The sequence below is a fragment of the Melopsittacus undulatus genome, unplaced genomic scaffold (assembly GCF_012275295.1).
Source record: "Melopsittacus undulatus isolate bMelUnd1 unplaced genomic scaffold, bMelUnd1.mat.Z mat_scaffold_586_arrow_ctg1, whole genome shotgun sequence".
In the NCBI taxonomy this organism is placed as follows: domain Eukaryota; kingdom Metazoa; phylum Chordata; class Aves; order Psittaciformes; family Psittaculidae; genus Melopsittacus; species Melopsittacus undulatus.
Window position 1 is genome coordinate 27,185 of NW_022994438.1, and position 15,556 is coordinate 42,740.

At 54.1% G+C, this 15,556-nt stretch overlaps 1 protein-coding gene and 1 long non-coding RNA gene across 2 annotated transcripts; both read right to left on the bottom strand.

Annotated features, from left to right (window-relative positions):
* Positions 1 to 7,451: 7,451 nt before the first annotated feature.
* Positions 7,452 to 11,522, bottom strand: LOC117438735 (sperm-associated antigen 4 protein-like). Its single transcript, XM_034074172.1, has 8 exons — positions 11,517 to 11,522; positions 11,279 to 11,319; positions 10,864 to 10,960; positions 10,278 to 10,362; positions 9,614 to 9,726; positions 8,890 to 9,057; positions 8,435 to 8,524; positions 7,452 to 7,645 (listed from the first exon to the last, which is right to left on the bottom strand). Exons 2-8 carry the CDS (start codon positions 11,284 to 11,286, stop codon positions 7,520 to 7,522), a joined length of 687 nt encoding a protein of 228 aa, XP_033930063.1. The 5' UTR covers positions 11,287 to 11,319; positions 11,517 to 11,522; the 3' UTR covers positions 7,452 to 7,519.
* Positions 11,523 to 11,529: 7 nt separating this feature from the next.
* On the bottom strand, positions 11,530 to 13,008 carry LOC117438736 (uncharacterized). The gene is made up of 3 exons (XR_004550976.1): positions 12,960 to 13,008; positions 12,171 to 12,238; positions 11,530 to 11,577 (listed from the first exon to the last, which is right to left on the bottom strand). It is a non-coding gene; the product is annotated as an uncharacterized lncRNA (long non-coding RNA).
* Between the last annotated feature and the right edge of the window lie 2,548 nt (positions 13,009 to 15,556).

Here is a 15,556-nt window from a genome sequence, read left to right on the forward strand (position 1 = left end):
CTTCCTCCTGCTGCTGCTTGGAGACTGTGGTGATGGCCAGATGGAATGTGAATGGGAGCAATTGTATGATCCAGAGTAGGAGCCAGTGCAGGAAGGACCTGATCTTGACTTGGAGTAGGTATGCGACCTCCTAAAGTAAAATGAAGTACAACAGTGAGACTTGGATCTTAAAACAAACACAACACACACCCACACAAATGGAAGTTAATTCAAAACCATCATTCTCTCGTATTCTTTTCTTTTGTGTTGTCTCTAACATGGAAGGGGCATCTCATTTGGGTAGAGTGGTTTGGTAAGCGTACGTAAGGTTTGAAAGCTTTCTGTAAGTCAAGATAGGAAATCTTGTGGGTAAAGGCCTATACCCAGCTGCTACCGTCCATTTGGTATACAGCCACAAGAAGCAGAGGGCATCTTGTGGTTTGGGTCCTGCAGGACGCAGTGGGTGTCTTGTAGAAAAGGTTTGGGATTTTACTGGTGTCATGGGTTCAGCAGTAGCAACCATTTTTTCTCCTCCTTGGTAGCTGGTGCAGTCTGTGGTTTGACTTTCGGGCTGAGAACGGTTGCTGATAGCAAGTATGTTTTGAGTTACTGCTCAAGTGTTTGGTTTTGTCCAAGGCCTATTCTGAGCTCATGCTCTGCCAGGGAGGAGGGGAAGGCGGGAGGAGGGAGAGATAGGGGCCTGGCCTGGGCTAGCCAAAGAGGTATTCCATAGCACAGCACGTCATGCTCGGGGAGGGAACTGGAAGTTGGCCGGAAGGGGGGAGTGAGCTCTCTTCCAGGTTGGGCTCGTGTCGGCAGGTGGTATCGTATTCTGTCTCCTTGTTTATTTCCTCTCTCATTGTTTTTATTAGTGGTAGCAGTAGTGATTTGTGTTATACCTTAATTGCTGGATTGGTTTTTATCTCAACCCGTGGGAGTTATATTCCTCCGGTTCTCCTCCCCATCCCTCCGGGAGTGGGGAGGTGGGGGGGGGAAAAGGGGTGTGTGGTACTGCGGGAGACTGAGGTGGGGTTTTAAACCACGACAGTTGTTTTTGGCACCCAATGTGGGGCACGAGGGGTTGAGGTAACAACAGATCTGACAGGATTTATAGTCATTCATCACAATGCTGATTTATTGGCTCTCATGGTTGTTTCTCTTGATCTCACAATTTCAGGATTTTGCCAATTACTTCCAGTATATATTAGCTGTGTACGTGTTTATCAATCATGGGATTTGGGCTAAGTTTCTTATCTCATTGTTCTTTATGTTAATGACTTGTAATACAATAGAAGCATTGATCATGAAACTGATCTGGTTTATGTTCTCGGTGTGGTCACCAACTTTATACTTTGGGAGGTATATAATAGAAGTGCTTAGGAATTTCTTTTTCTCCTTCTCGGGTGGTCAACCTGTGAAGGAGACATTCTTCTACCCTCCCAGTGCCCCCTCCAGACGGTCTCCAGCATCATTTGAGAGTTTTGAAGTTTTTGAATGGCCTTTTCATACTGTTGAGACTTGTATGCTGATTGTGATAGGGATCACCATAGTAGCACGCATACAGAGTGTGTTTTGCCCACAATCATTTCATCTGATTTCAAGAGTTAAGCGGAGTCAGGTCTGGTCCTTTATTGGGGTTAAACGATGACATAGGAGGACCAAGAGATTTTCCCAGAGGCTGGACAGCCATGAGTGGCAGGGTGTGTGGATAGTATGGGCAAGTATCTAGGTCAGTGGGCCCCTCCAGTACTTTGGAATTTCACTTCCGAACAAGTGCAAAATCCGGAAGAATTAGTAAAACAGCTAAATGAGGTGTGTTGTCGTCCTGGCCATACCAGAGATGGACAAATTACAGCAACGTGCTGGGGCTTGGCCTATGCCTATAGGGCCTTTTTCGATATTATCCAGCACCTTCAAAAGGCAAAAAATGTCCCTGGATCTGAGGGCAACACAGAAGTCACCGCAGCTGTTCCAACTCCAAGTACAGCAGCTACACCATCCCCAGCAGCAAGTACAGTTGCTACCCGAACTTCAGCTGTGACAGACAGTGCAGCTACCCCAGCAACAAGTACAGTTGCTACTCAAACTAAAGTGATAATCACTGCAGCTGAACCATAGGACCAATTCGTACCAATATCGGTTGCTCCTGTACACAAGAGAAAAACCAAAAGAGAGGCAAGAAGGAGGAGGCAGGATGAAGAAACTACGTATTCACCACCTGGTCTAGTATCTGATCAGGGGTCATCATCACATGACGAAGAAGAAGAGGTGACTTCTCGATCTCGGACCTCAACTGAGCTGCGGAATATGCGAAAAGATTTCACCCGTCACCCAGGGGAGACTCGAGGTTGGCCCCTTGGTTTTTGGAGTCAGGGATACAAAGGCTCTGAGGTCAGCTATACCCCAACGGAGAAAGAGATATTGGCAGCTTATGAAGGGGTTCGAGCTGCTTCGGAGGTGATTGGCACTGAAGCACAGCTGCTCTTGGCACCCCGCTTGCCAGTGCTGGGCTGGATGTTCAAAGGCAGGGTCTCCTCTACACATCATGCAACTGATGCTACTTGGAGTAAATGGGCTGCACTAATTACACAATGAGCTCAGATAGGAAATCCCAGTCGTCCAGGCATTCTGGAAGTCATCATGGACTGGCCAGAGGACAAAGATTTCGGAATGTTACCAGAGGAGGAGGTGATGCGTGCCGAACAGGCACCACCATATAATAAATTGTCAGAAAGTGAAAAGCAGTATGCCTTGTTCACTGATGGGTCCTGCCGTACTGTGGGAAAGCATCGGAGATGGAAGGCAGCTGTATGGAGTCCTCAGCGACAAGTTGCTGAAACTGCTGAAGGAGAGGGTGAATCGAGTCAGTTTGCTGAGGTGAAAGCCATCCAGCTGGCCCTGGACATTGCTGAGCGAGAAAGGTGGCCAGTACTCTATCTCTATACTGACTCATGGATGGTGGCAAATGCCCTGTGGGGGTGGTTGCAGCAATGGAAGCAGAGCAACTGGCAACGCAGAGGTAAACCCATCTGGGCTGCTGCATTATGGCAAGATATCGCTGCCCGGGTGCAGAAGCTGGTGGTGAGGGTACGCCATGTAGATGCCCACATACCTAAGAGTCGGGCCACTGAGGAACACCACAATAACCAACAAGTGGATAAAGCTGCTAAGATTGAAGTAGCTCAGATGGACTTAGATTGGCAACATAAAGGGGAATTATTTTTGGCCCGGTGGGCCCATGACACTTCAGGCCATCAGGGCAGAGACGCAACATACAAATGGGCTCGTGATCGAGGGGTGGACTTAACAATGGACACTATTGCCCAGGTTATTCATGAGTGTGAGACATGTGCTGCAATTAAACAAGCTAAACGGTTAAAACCTCTTTGGTATGGAGGACGATGGCTGAAGTATAAATATAGGGAGGCCTGGCAAATTGACTATATCACACTCCCCCCAACCCGCCAAGGCAAGCGCTATGTGCTTACCATGGTGGAAACAACCACAGGATGGCTTGAAACATATGCTGTGCCCCACGCCACTGCCCAGAACACTATCCTGGGCCTTGAGAACCAGATTTTGTGGCCACATGGCACCCCGGAGAGAACTGAGTCAGACAATGGGACTCATTTTTGGAACAACCTTATAGGCACTTGGGCCAAAGAACATGGCATTGAGTGGGTATATCACATCCCTACCATGCACCAGCCTCTGGGAAAATTGAACGGTACAATGGGCTGTTAAAAACTACACTGAGAGCAATGGGTGGGGGAACTTTCAAGCATTGGGATACACATTTACCAAAGGCACCTGGTTGGTCAACACCAGAGGATCTGCTAACAGGGCTGGCCCAGCCCAGTCAGAACTTTTACATAGTGTAGAGGGGGACAAGGTTCCTGTAGTGCACATGAGGAATTTGCTAGGGAAGACAGTCTGGATTACTCCTGTTTCAGGCCAAGGCAAACCCGCTCATGGGATTGCTTTTGCTCAAGGACCCGGATATACTTGGTGGGTAATGCAGGAAGATGGGGAAGTCCAATGTATACCTCAAGGGGATCTGATTTTAGGGGAAAACAGCCAATGAACTTAATTATACGTTGTTGCTTGCTGTGTAATATTTTTATAGTCCATCAACTAGATGTCTTCAGGTCACCAGCGACTGGCCCTGACTTCCCTCTAACCATCGTCCCAACAGAGAATGAACTTTGATAGAACCAGATGAGTTCTGCAGTAAAGGAATGATCAACATCAGCAGGCAACAATCCAGCACTGCACACAGACTCTCCTGCTACAAAAGACTATTACAAACCTAACATCATGGAGCAAATGGACTCAATAGCATTATAGGGATTGGTCCATGTATTAAGAAATGATTTCTTTCTCTCTGTCTGGGTGTATGCAGATGTATATATATATATATATATATATATGATGGTATATTGAAAATGTGGGATCTGAGCATGACGTGAATGGTATGGAATAAGGGGTGGATAATGTCATGGGTTCAGCAGTAGCTCATGCTCTGCCAGGGAGGAGGGAGAGATAGGGCGCCTGGTCTGGGCTAGTCGGGGAGGTTCCATAGCACAGCACGTCCTGCTTGGGGAGGGGACTGGAAACTGGTCGGAAGGGAAGGGGTTAAATCTCCTCCGGGCTGGGCTCGAGGGAACTGGAAGCCGGCCAAGGGGGGAGGGGTGAGCTCTCTCTTAGGGTTGGGCTCCTTTCCGCGGGTGGTATCGTACTCTCTCCCTGTTTATTTCCTCTATCATTGATTTGGTGGTGGTAGCAGTAGTGATTGGTGTTATACCTTAATTGCTGGACTGATTTTACCTCAATCCGTGGGAGTTGTATTTCTCCGGCTCTCCTCCCCATCCCTCCAGGAGTGGGAAGGTGGGGGGGGGGGGGAGGGGAAACAAAAGGGGAACTGTGCAGATTTAAACCATGACAATCCCTGTGTCCATTCCTCTCCCATATCCTCAGTTTCATCTCATCCCTCTCCCTGTGTCCATCCCTATCCCTGTGTCCATTCCTGTCCTCATCCCATGTCCCTGTCCCACATTCCTTTCCCAACCTTCTCCTCCATATTCCCCATTCCCACTCCGAACCTCCCCCCCCCTCCATAGAGCCAAATGGAACCTTCAAGCCCCATTGAACCGCCCCCCCTGAGCCAATTGGACCCCCCCAACACCATCTGGACCCCCCCAGACCCATTTGAACCCCCCCAGAACCCATCTCGATCCCCCCAGACCCATTTGGGCCCTCCCCATTGGTCCCTCCCATTTGGCCCCCTCCAGACCCATTTGGCCCCCCAACCCCCTGTGCCCCCCCCTCCATCCCTCAGATCCTGGCAGTGGATGACAAGGAGCTGAACCGTTGCTGCTCCCTGCACAAGACCTGCATGTACCGCTAAGGGGGGGTACGGGGGGGGGGGTTCCATGTGTGCCCCCCCCATTTATTAGGGGTGCTCAGGACCCTTTTGCCCCCAGCTCGGAGCAGGAGGAGCAGCAGGATCAGGCCAACTACAGGCGCCTACAGGGTCACGCCTAAACCTACCCCCCCATCCTCATCCTCATTCCTTTATCCTCACCTTTTATCTTCATCCTTATCCCTTCATCCTCACCTTGATTCTTTTATCCTCATCCCTGTCCCTTTATCCTCATCCTGATCCCTTTATCCTCACCCCCTCTTTATCCTAATCCCTTTATCCTCATTCCCCCCTTTATCCTCATTCCCTCTTTATCCTCATCCCTTTATCCTCATCTTCTTTATCCTCATCTTCATCCCTCCCTTCATCCTTATCCCTTCATCCTCATCCTGATCCCTCTTTATCCTCACCCTCTTTATCCTAATCCATTTATTCTCATTCCCCTTCATCCTCATCGTGATCCCCTTATCCTCATCTCCCCTCTTCATCCTCATCCTCATCCCCCCCTTCATCCTCATCCCTTCATCCTCATCCCCTCTCCCAGCCCCAATAAGCCAGAAGCGGGGCCGGAAGCAGAGCAGAAGCCCTGGGACAGCGGAAACGACCCCGGGGGGGCCGCTTAAAGGTGCCTCTCCCCCCCCCCCCAGTGCCGGGGCTCAGCCCCATTGGGCCCCCGAGTGTGCGGGGGGGGGGGGGGGGCAGGAATTCACCGGGAGCCGTTTGGCTCCTTCGGCCTCAGTGCCTGGCGCCTCCGGTACCGGCAGCGGCACAAGGGGGGGGAGCCGCTGCCCCCCCCGGCCCGGGGGTAATGGGGGGGTCCCCATGGGTGACGGCAGCGCCTGGTTCAGTTCACCTTTACTGGGGGGGAGCAATAAATAACGTGTGACCCCCCCACCGTGAGGGTCTGGTACCCCCGGGGGGGGGGGGGGGCACAAAGGGGTGGGGGTGGTTGTCCCTGAGGGGTCATTGATTGTGGGGTTGGGGACCCCCTCATAACCCACAATGGTTCAGTCCCATGGGGGGGAGTTGACGGGTTAGGACCCGCCCATAACTCACAATGATTCAGTCCCATCCCTCCCATAACCCAGAATGGTTCAGTGCCGTGGAGGGGGGGGGGGGGGGGCGGGCTGTTGTGTAGTTGGAGACCCCCCATAACCCACAATGGTTCCGTTCCCCCCCCAATAACCCACAATGGTTCAGTTCCCCCCCCCCCCCCACATAACCCAGAATAGTTCAGTCCCGTGGGGGGGGGGGGGGGGGCTGTTGAGTAGTTGGAGACCCCCCATAACCCACAATGGTTCAGTTCCGTGGGCGGGGGGGGATGTGCTCAAGGTTTTAGGGGAGAATTCTCTGAGTGAAACCTGATGCATTTCTCCCAGAACACCCTGAAACTGCCTCTTCTCTGCTTTCAGGAAGACTTTTGGCAGATCCCTTCCACGAGCTCTGGTTGATGCAGGCTGAGGGTGTCACTGGAAGGAAGGGGCTCTGCTGGGGGCTCTGGCAGAGCAAGTCCTGCCCTCCAGCAGTGAGGAAAGAGGAACATGGGGGGAGCACGTCCGGGGGTTTTGTGTCAGGTGAAATTCACACGAGATATCCAAGAGCTTTTCGGCAGATCCCATCTGTCCATCAGCTTTGGTCTCAGCTGCCCTCTGCTGGCTCTGTCAGCAGGAAGATGACTTCCCCCAGACTGCTCCAACACACAGCCCTTGGAGTGCAGGGACCCTGCTTGGAAGGACAACCCTGGGTGCCCCCGGCTGCACACCTGGCTGCACAGCCCTGAAACCACCCCCAGGAGAAGGCAGCCATCACATACACCCCTTTGATGGTGCAGTGGGGAATCTGATGCTCCTCCAGCCCCGCCACTGGGAAATTAAAAGGGAGAGCTCACAAGCCCCTGGCAGCCCCAAGGAGCTGTGCCAAGGACTGTTGGTGACCCACAGCCGCTGCCTGCAGGCTGCCCTGTAGCCATGTCAGCGGGTGCTGCTACCCATCCCCCAGCGGACCTTCCCGCACACCCTACTTTGGAGACAGATCTTCTACACCACTCTGATCTGACAAACCATGGATCCCTCCTCCCCCATTCCTCCTCTTTATTGGTGTTCTTTTTCTTCTCTGGTTTCAGTTGAGGTTTTCTGGTTCTGCCATCTTTCCATGAGCCTGCACTCGATAAATGCAGGTGTAGTCTGGGTACCCCCAGTTGCTCTTCACAACCAGTTTGATGTGTGAAAAGGCTCTGTGTGTGTTCTGTGAAGAGAGAGACAAAAAACCTGAGGCATTAAGTGTGACAGGGCAATTGATGTTTCTGCCCCTGCCAGCCCTGCTCCTGCTCAGGAGCAAGCTTCCAAAAGTGGGTAGGAGTGGCTGTAGGCATCTGAGGCTCACTGCTGGTACCGGGGCTTCTGCAGAGCCTGGAGGAATGGGAAGGGAGAAGGCACCCTCTGCAACCTGGCCTGCTGGGGACTGCGCCTCCCTTCCCTTTGCCCCTTTCCCTCTGCAGCTTGCTCTGTGCTGACAGAGAGGCTGGGGAGGTCCTCCTATGCGTGAGACACTTGGTGTGAAACCCCATGAAGTGCTCGATATCCTCTCTGCCTTCCTCCTGGCAGGTGTGAGGGCAGCAGGAGAAAAGACACGTGTTGTGCTGGGAGGAAAGGACACTGCCCAGCCTGTCAGCAGGCCACGGGGTGCAGTGACAATGCTGCCCTGGCAGCTTTCCCCCCAAGGCATCCCTATTTTTCCTGGCACAAAGATGTTGCTTTGGTGGAGAGGCCACGTGTGCAGCTGGCTCTGCTGAAGGCAGCAGCTGCACCAGGGCTCTCTCAGCACTTCAGCTCCCACAGGAACAACCCTGCCCTTGCAAACCCGTTGCTGCTACCACCACCACACGCTACTCAGTCCTCCCAACTCCACCAGGCCTCCTGGGCAGTGCTCTGGGCCCCTGTGCCAGGGGAGAGAGCATTCACGCTCTTCCTCCCACGGCCTTGCAGGCACTCCTGGTTTTCTCCTGGGCAGCTTGCCCTCGTGCATGGACCGTACCTTCAGAGGGAAGGTCTGAAGGGCATCTTTTGCCACGTTGTACTCGAACATCCCAAGGAGAGTTTCTTCTTCTCTGTCTGCATTCAATCCCTCCAGGGAAAAGCACAAGGAGGAAGGAGAGAAGCTCAGACTTGTCCCAACAAAGAGGATGTTTGTATGTGCTGGACCAGCACATACTGCATGGGCTGTTATCTACTCAGCCTCTCCTGGGGCTCTAGCAGCAGTTAAGCACTGTCTCCACCTTGTGTTTTATTCAAGAGCCCTGAGGTGCTCTCCCCAGAATGAGTCTTGAGAGGGATGGAACCTCCAGACCCCCTGAAGTATCCTGCAAGTGCATTGCAGAGCTTAGGAGAAAGCAGTACCCGAACCTCCAAGGATGCACAGAGCAAGCAAGTTCCAGTCACCGCTATTCCTGGGGGCCACATGCCAGGCAGAAGCACAGAGCAGAGACTTACAAACACAGCCATGTCTCGGGGGGCACTGGTGACGGTCCCAGATGGAGAGACCTCTTTGTAGATGTGCTGCACACTGACAGCAGTCAGATGGACTCGTGCTGGCAACCTGATGACCACCTGGCCCTGTTCCCCTTGTAAAGGCCAGCAGTTTCCTGGCGACACATCCGGCTGCAATCAGAATGTGAGAGCAAGGAAACGTGAGCCCATGCTCAGTTCAACACAGCTGCTCATTGTAGCTTGAAGCACAGGTGCTGGTGTGTCTGTGGGGTCTATTCCAGCTTGCAAATGATGCACGTGTGAGGAAATGGACAAAAGCAGCAGCCCCTCAGTATTATGGAAAGAGGAGAATACCTGTCACTAAGCCAACCTAGTCAGGGCCTTACAGATACAGCTCTCTGCCCAGTGGCTCTGCAGAGGACCCCCTGCCTCCCACCCCACAAAAGTACTGTTAGAGGTGAGTATGGAAATGAGGTCACCAGGGAGTAAGTCATTCCCCCAGCTGTGCCTGAGGACTGTGGGCAAGATGCAGTAGTTGAGCTCTGTTCCCCTCCGGAGGGGAACCACTGCTTTTTGTCAAGCCCAGGCCTGAGTTCAAGCTTTGGATTCAGGCAACAGATCAGCACTGTGGGCTTGAGCATTACCATTGGACTGAGAGGACAACCCCTAAGGTCAGTCCCCAGCTTTGCAGGAAGGAAACATGCACTGGTGATTTCTGCTGCAATACCTTTAAAATCGTATCAGGAGGGTTGAAAGTGTGGAAGAACCATACAACCTTGCACACCCAATTGTCTTTGCAGTCATATGTCTTCGAAGTTCTCTGCATGTCAATGACAGCACCTGTAAGGAAGGGAGAGCAGGTGACTGCAAGAGGCCACAGACCAGGAGGACGCTGTGCTCAGAGCCTCTTTTTGATGCTGCTGGATGGCTCCATGTCTGTCAGTCCTCTCCTCATCTCCATGCAGGCAGGGGTGCCTAGCTGTGCAGCATGACAGCACCCATATGCCTGGTGTCTGCTCCTCTCAGCACCACAAGCAGAAGGTCTGGGGGTGCTGGTGAATGACAGCAGACCAAAGCCAAGGGCTTGCTTTGCTGTGTGGACAATACAGGATAACCCCTCCATTCCCTTTCCAAATACAGTGATGAGGAAGGGAGCCCCTCCATCAGCCCTGCAATGGGGAGGGGGGGGGGGCAGTGCCAGTGGCACCTGTGCAGAGGTGGGACCAGGAGGGAATCCAAGAGAGCCACTGCCACAGACCTGCTCTCGGACCTCATGAAGGTCCCCTGCTTTCAGCTCCCCTGCTTTGGAGAGCAGAACCTGGAGGACATCTTCCTCTGGGGAGTGCTACAGACAAGCACATGGCAAGGAGAATGGGATGCTGTGTGCATACCAGAACTTTTCAGGGCCCAGTCATATCTTTCAAGGTAGGTTTCCAAAGCCAGCTTCAGTGCTGCCTGGTTCACCTCCTGCCCCTCCTGGGAAAGACACAAACAAGCACAGAAAATGAGCACATCAGCAGCAGTTCAGCATGGCTACCAGCACCCAGAAAGGCAAAGGGTCAATGTCAGAAACACGAGGCAAGCCTTGTCCAGTAAGCTGAGAGACTGCAGCTGATGTGAGCCACGAGCACAACATCTGTGCCCACGGCCATGGGGTCCTCACTCCCTTGTTCCCACCTTCCACGCTCAGGCCATGTCCACGATGGCTGGCTATGGAAGTGGGTCTGGGTCTCACTGCTGCTCAGGGCCCAGCCAGAGCAGCCGGAGGTGCCCATGCCAAGGGAAGGATGTTGGAAGCCCCCCCACTGCCTGAAGCACCACTTAACCTGGCCCCAGAGAAGGGCCTGGGCAGTGCCAAAGCTATCCCCTGGCAAAGGCTGGCTTGCTGCGCTCAGAAGGCTGAGCCCACTACTAATCCCAAGTAGTGCTTCCTCGGGGCTTCTGCCCAGCCGAGCCTTCTTCAAAATGCAGGGTTACCTTCTTCCAACTGCTTATCTCCACCCTCAGCTGAGCCAACTCCTCCAGCACAAGCTGCAACTTTTGGGTTTGCTCTGTCCAAGTGGTTTGCAAATTCCTGCAGGAACAGGAAAGCAGGAACCGGTCGGCGGATGGTGAACGGTTGTATTCTCTTCCCTTGTCATTCCCTTCATCATTATTATTACTGTGGTAGCAGCAGTGCTTTGTGTTATACCTTAGTTACTGGACTGTTCTCAACCCATGGGAGTTACATGTCTTGGATTCTCCTCCCATCCCTCGGGGAGCAGGGGGAGAGAGAAGAGGGGGAGTGAGGGGGCGGCTGCATGGTTCTGAGTTACCAGCTGGGCCTTAAACCACGACAGGTTGGCTGATGCTTCTGCACAGATCCAATTCCAGCTCAGGAAACATCTCTTACCTCAGCATCTTTGTTTCTGCTGCGGATGCCCATGACAGATCCTGAAAGGGAAAAATGCTGTATTAGAGTATTCACCACCAGAGCTGCTGGGGCTTCCCAGGAGAGGCTTCCCTAGGAAGCCCCGGCAAAAGCTACTGCTTCTTTGGGCCACTCGTGGACACAGAAAAGCCCATGATTTAGCCAGCCACTGTCAGCAATGCTCCCTTGCAGGAGCTGCCTGTCCCAAAGGGTCACCAACCTCTCTCTGTGCTTTGCTCGCATCGTCCACACCGGCAGTGAGGTCCCACAGTAAACACCAGCTGCAATTGACATCACCGAGAGACAGTTACTTGACCTGGGTTGCAAGTGATCCCTGCAGTGCCATGGTCTCCTCCTGGTTGCCTTGTGGATGGGGCAGCAGGTAAGCTGAGGAGGTGAGCAACATGGGGTGCAGAGAGAGGACGTGCCTCTGACCGGAAGCCATCACCACAGGCTTCAGGGCATTGTGTAGCCATGAGCTTCAGGTGTGCTCGGTGAGCCAGAGCTATTCCCCGTTTCCCCTTACTGCTCCTGTGAGCCCCGAGACCAGGCTGCAGCAGCCAGGAGAGGTATCAGGAGGGGCATCAGTCACCCTGCACAGCCCCTCTGGGTATCCCCCAGTACAGGCATGGAAATACATACTCCCTTCTTTCGCAGGCTTGCAGACTAAGCAAGCCCTTTGGTCCTGTGGCCAGTGTGGCAGCACGGCTGGGAGGCTACCAGTCTTACTGGTACTTGAAAGCAAGTCCTCGTCAAGGACGTACTCCAGAAGCACTTGGACCATGCGAGTTTCCACACATATGGGCCAAAAAGCAAAGCTGGCATCCAGCACAACCAGGCTGTCACTCTCAAACGTTTGCTCACGCAGACTCACCAAGAACCATCAGAAGCAAGAAGACAATGAATTTCAAGCACCTCTTCTTGTGCACAGCCATCTGTTGCCTGAAAAAAGGACAGTTTCCCATGTCTGTCAATGAGCCAGGTTTGGAGCAAACCAGCTGGGTTACCACTGCCAGGCAGGAAAGCCACTGTTTTGGAAGCCTGCTGCTGACAGACGGTTGCCAGGGAAGCGCCCAACAGGAACACTTTCTGTCCACACCTTTCCAAAACTGCAGCAGCTCTTCCCCGAAAGAACTCCAGGACTCACTACTCCCAGCAAGTAAAGAGGTTGAGCAAATCAAGACTTGCGGCTCTGCACCCCTGCGTCTGCCTACACAGCAGTCTGTGCCACCATGAACCCAAGTCTGGGCCTCTGGCAAATGTGTGGCAGTGAGACTGCCCAGGGGCTTTACACTTGGCTCTCCCTGAGAATGGCCACAACACGAGCAGTGCTCATGAGAGTGGGAAGCTGGCTGAGAAACACCCCTTGCTCTGCCCTTTGCCTTGCACTGGCCCTCAGACATCTCACTTTCTCCCCGTGCCCAACACAGAAACATGCAGTACATCCATATTCCTTTCCCCATCTTTGCTTTAACAAGCAAAGATGCAGCCTGCAGTGGAGGAAGAGGAAGAAGTTGGCGGCAGCAGCAGCAGTCCCCACTGCTTGAAGCACAGCCGGCAGCACAGCCCAATTCTCACCCCCTCCCTCCCTGCACCCTGACCCCTGCAGCATGAGGCTACCGCCTCCCCAAAAGCCCAACAGCAGAAACAGGGTAGTACATACCCAGTGAAGATGCACATGGTCAGCAGGGATCTCCACAGGGATGCAAGGGGTACCTGCCGGAATGCAAACAAGGCTGAGGACCATCCCCGGGCAAAAGAAAGCAGAGAGGAGTTAGGCCTCTCTCGAGGTCTCTTCTCCAGGGTGCTCAGCCAAGAGTGTTTTGGCTCCCTGCAGGGAGGGCAAGCACCGAGTCCGAGGCACCACCTCTCTGGGGTGAAGAGGAGGGCAGCCTGCATCTCTCCAGCCACCTGTGACTGTGCCAGACTTGGGGGCACAGTGCAAGCTCTCTGAGCTCACCCCAAGGACTTCACAGCAAGAACCAAGTGCTGAGCTTACTTGCAAGCGCTGTGGCCCTGCCATGAGGCTCTGGTGGCCCTCGAGCGGATGAGCTGGGAGTGGGCTGAGAAAAGCGGTTCCTCAGCTCCACCTCTGTGAAGAGGCTCCTGGCGGAGGGAGAAGGAAAAGAAGATGCCGATTGCTCGCAGTGCTTGCTGGCAGAGCAAGCCATGCTTTCAGCCTAGGCCCACCAGAAGGGAGCTTGGCAACGCACCAGGGCTCTTGTGCAGAAGCGTCCGTCAGCTTCCCCGTGCTGATCCATGACCATGGCTGTATTAGGCCACGTCCCAGCTACTGTCCGAGCCTGATGCCCCATGCACGAGCAGCCAACTTCGTACCTACTCCCTGGCCGTGGCTCTGCCCTCCAGCCTCTCCTGCTGACCGTTGGTCAGTCTCCCTCTCCAAGGGAGACATTTAAGGCCATTTTCTGTGGTGCCTTTCTCCTTGCCATCTCTGGGCACAGGCAGCCTCCCTGCTCAGCTCTTCCTCCTAAGCTTCAGCAGGTCAGGGTTCCTCAGGCAAAACCGGCTCCAGCACCAGCTCCACGCTGCCCTGCCACAGGAGGATCCGTGCCCAGGGCAACAGTCACCTGCAGCTGTGGCTCCTTCCCTGCCCCCACAGCGCTTTATGGGTGCCCAGCTCTGACTCAAGAGCGGCAGCTCTGATGTCACAGTGGGGCTGAGCAGGGCTGCATCTGGGCTCCCCTGGGCAACACGGGGGCCTGGACCAGACTGGGGCTTGCAGTGCATGGGAAACAAGGGTGAGCTGGAGCTGGGGGCACTGTGACCACCCCAGCACTTCCTGGCCCTGGGCAAAATACAGCTTCTCAGCCACACACATCACAGAGGAGGGATGACAAGAACAACATCTCTCCTGTTGCCATGGGAACTCTGGTTGTCCCTGCAATTAGCTCCAAGTGGCTGCCTGTGGACAAGCGTCTGCTTCTCCGAGTCCCTCCGGATGGCCAATCCTGCTTGGGGACAGAGTTGGCCTGGCCAAGGATGAGGGCATTGAAGGGACATCCCTTGGGGGACAAGGGCCTTGGGTGACCAGTGTCCTAGTGCCATCCAGCGAGGCGGCTGCAGCCAGAAGCCTTGCTGGGGACAGAGTCATTGGCACCCAGCACCTGGAGGCAGCTCTGCAGAGTGGGACTGCAGTGATCTGTGTGGGTATGGTGGGCCCCAGGCAGTGCAGGCTGGTGGCCAGGGCAGGGGATATTCTGCTCTGTTGTCTGCACTGGGGAGGCCATGGCTGGGGACTGAACCAGACAGGGGCCTGCAGTGCATGGGAAATGGGGGTGGGCTGTAGCTGGGCGTTGTGACCGCCCCAGCACTCCATCCAGCCGAACCCTCATCTCCCAGTGCCCAGCATTCACCAGTGCTCCCTGCTGCCTCTCGTGACTGAAGATCCCAGTCACCCGGCACTATCCCCACCTGCCAGTACACTGCAGCTGTCCTCCCACCCTCCCACTGTTTCCCTAATCCCGGGATCCTTCATGCCCCAGGAAGAGGGATCATTGCCAGCCCCGTTTACCAAGGGATGGTGAGGGGGCAGGGACAGTTCTGCTTAGAGACCCCTGCTCTGAGTCCTGGGGAGAAAGATGGTCCCTGGGAGGCAGGCGGTACTGGGAGGTGGTAGTGCTGGGAGGTAGGGGGCACTGGGAGATAGGGGGATCTGGTTTTGGGGGGCTGTTGGAGACTGCTTTTTGTGTTTGGAGCAGTGGGCAGACACCATAGGACTGTGGCTGTCAGGAGTCCTTTGTCTGTTCCCCTTCACCACCCCCAGATGCCTGGACACTTGCATGTCCACTGCCTCGTGCAGGAAGCTGGACTGATGTCAGCAACGGTGGCTGAAGCCATGCTGGAGGCAGGGGTGACTCTGGGCCTAGGCCGGGCTTGCTGCCAGGGCTGCTGTCTCTGCCAAGTCTGGCTTTGCCCTGGGGCTCTCAGGGAGGGCAAGGAGGAGTCCTGGGAGGGATACCAAAAGAGATCCAAAGTGATGCTGATCTTGTCATGTGAGGATTGCCTGACGGATTTATTTAAAACATGGTGCTGCAACATGGTGGTATTCCTAAAAACCTAACAACAGCAAGTGATCCTTTACTGGTCTGGCAATGAATGACTTGGATTCACCTGTACCATCCCAGTCTGTTTTAGGTTTAGTCTTTACCATCATCTGGCCACCTTTCTTCACTGTGGTAAGACACAATCTGGAACCTTCTGTAGCAAATAAGTTACCCTGAAAGCACTGACTTGGAGGCT

What these genes read in the sequence shown, in the direction of transcription:
- LOC117438735 (XM_034074172.1), bottom strand. An exon ending in CTGGGCCCTGAAAAGTTCTG is followed by an intron (nt 9,727 to 10,277) that starts GTATGCACACAG and finishes CCTTCCTTACAG; the next exon opens with GTGCTGTCATTGACATGCAG. An exon ending in TTCAGACCTTCCCTCTGAAG is followed by an intron (nt 7,646 to 8,434) that starts GTACGGTCCATG and finishes CTCTCTTCACAG; the next exon opens with AACACACACAGAGCCTTTTC.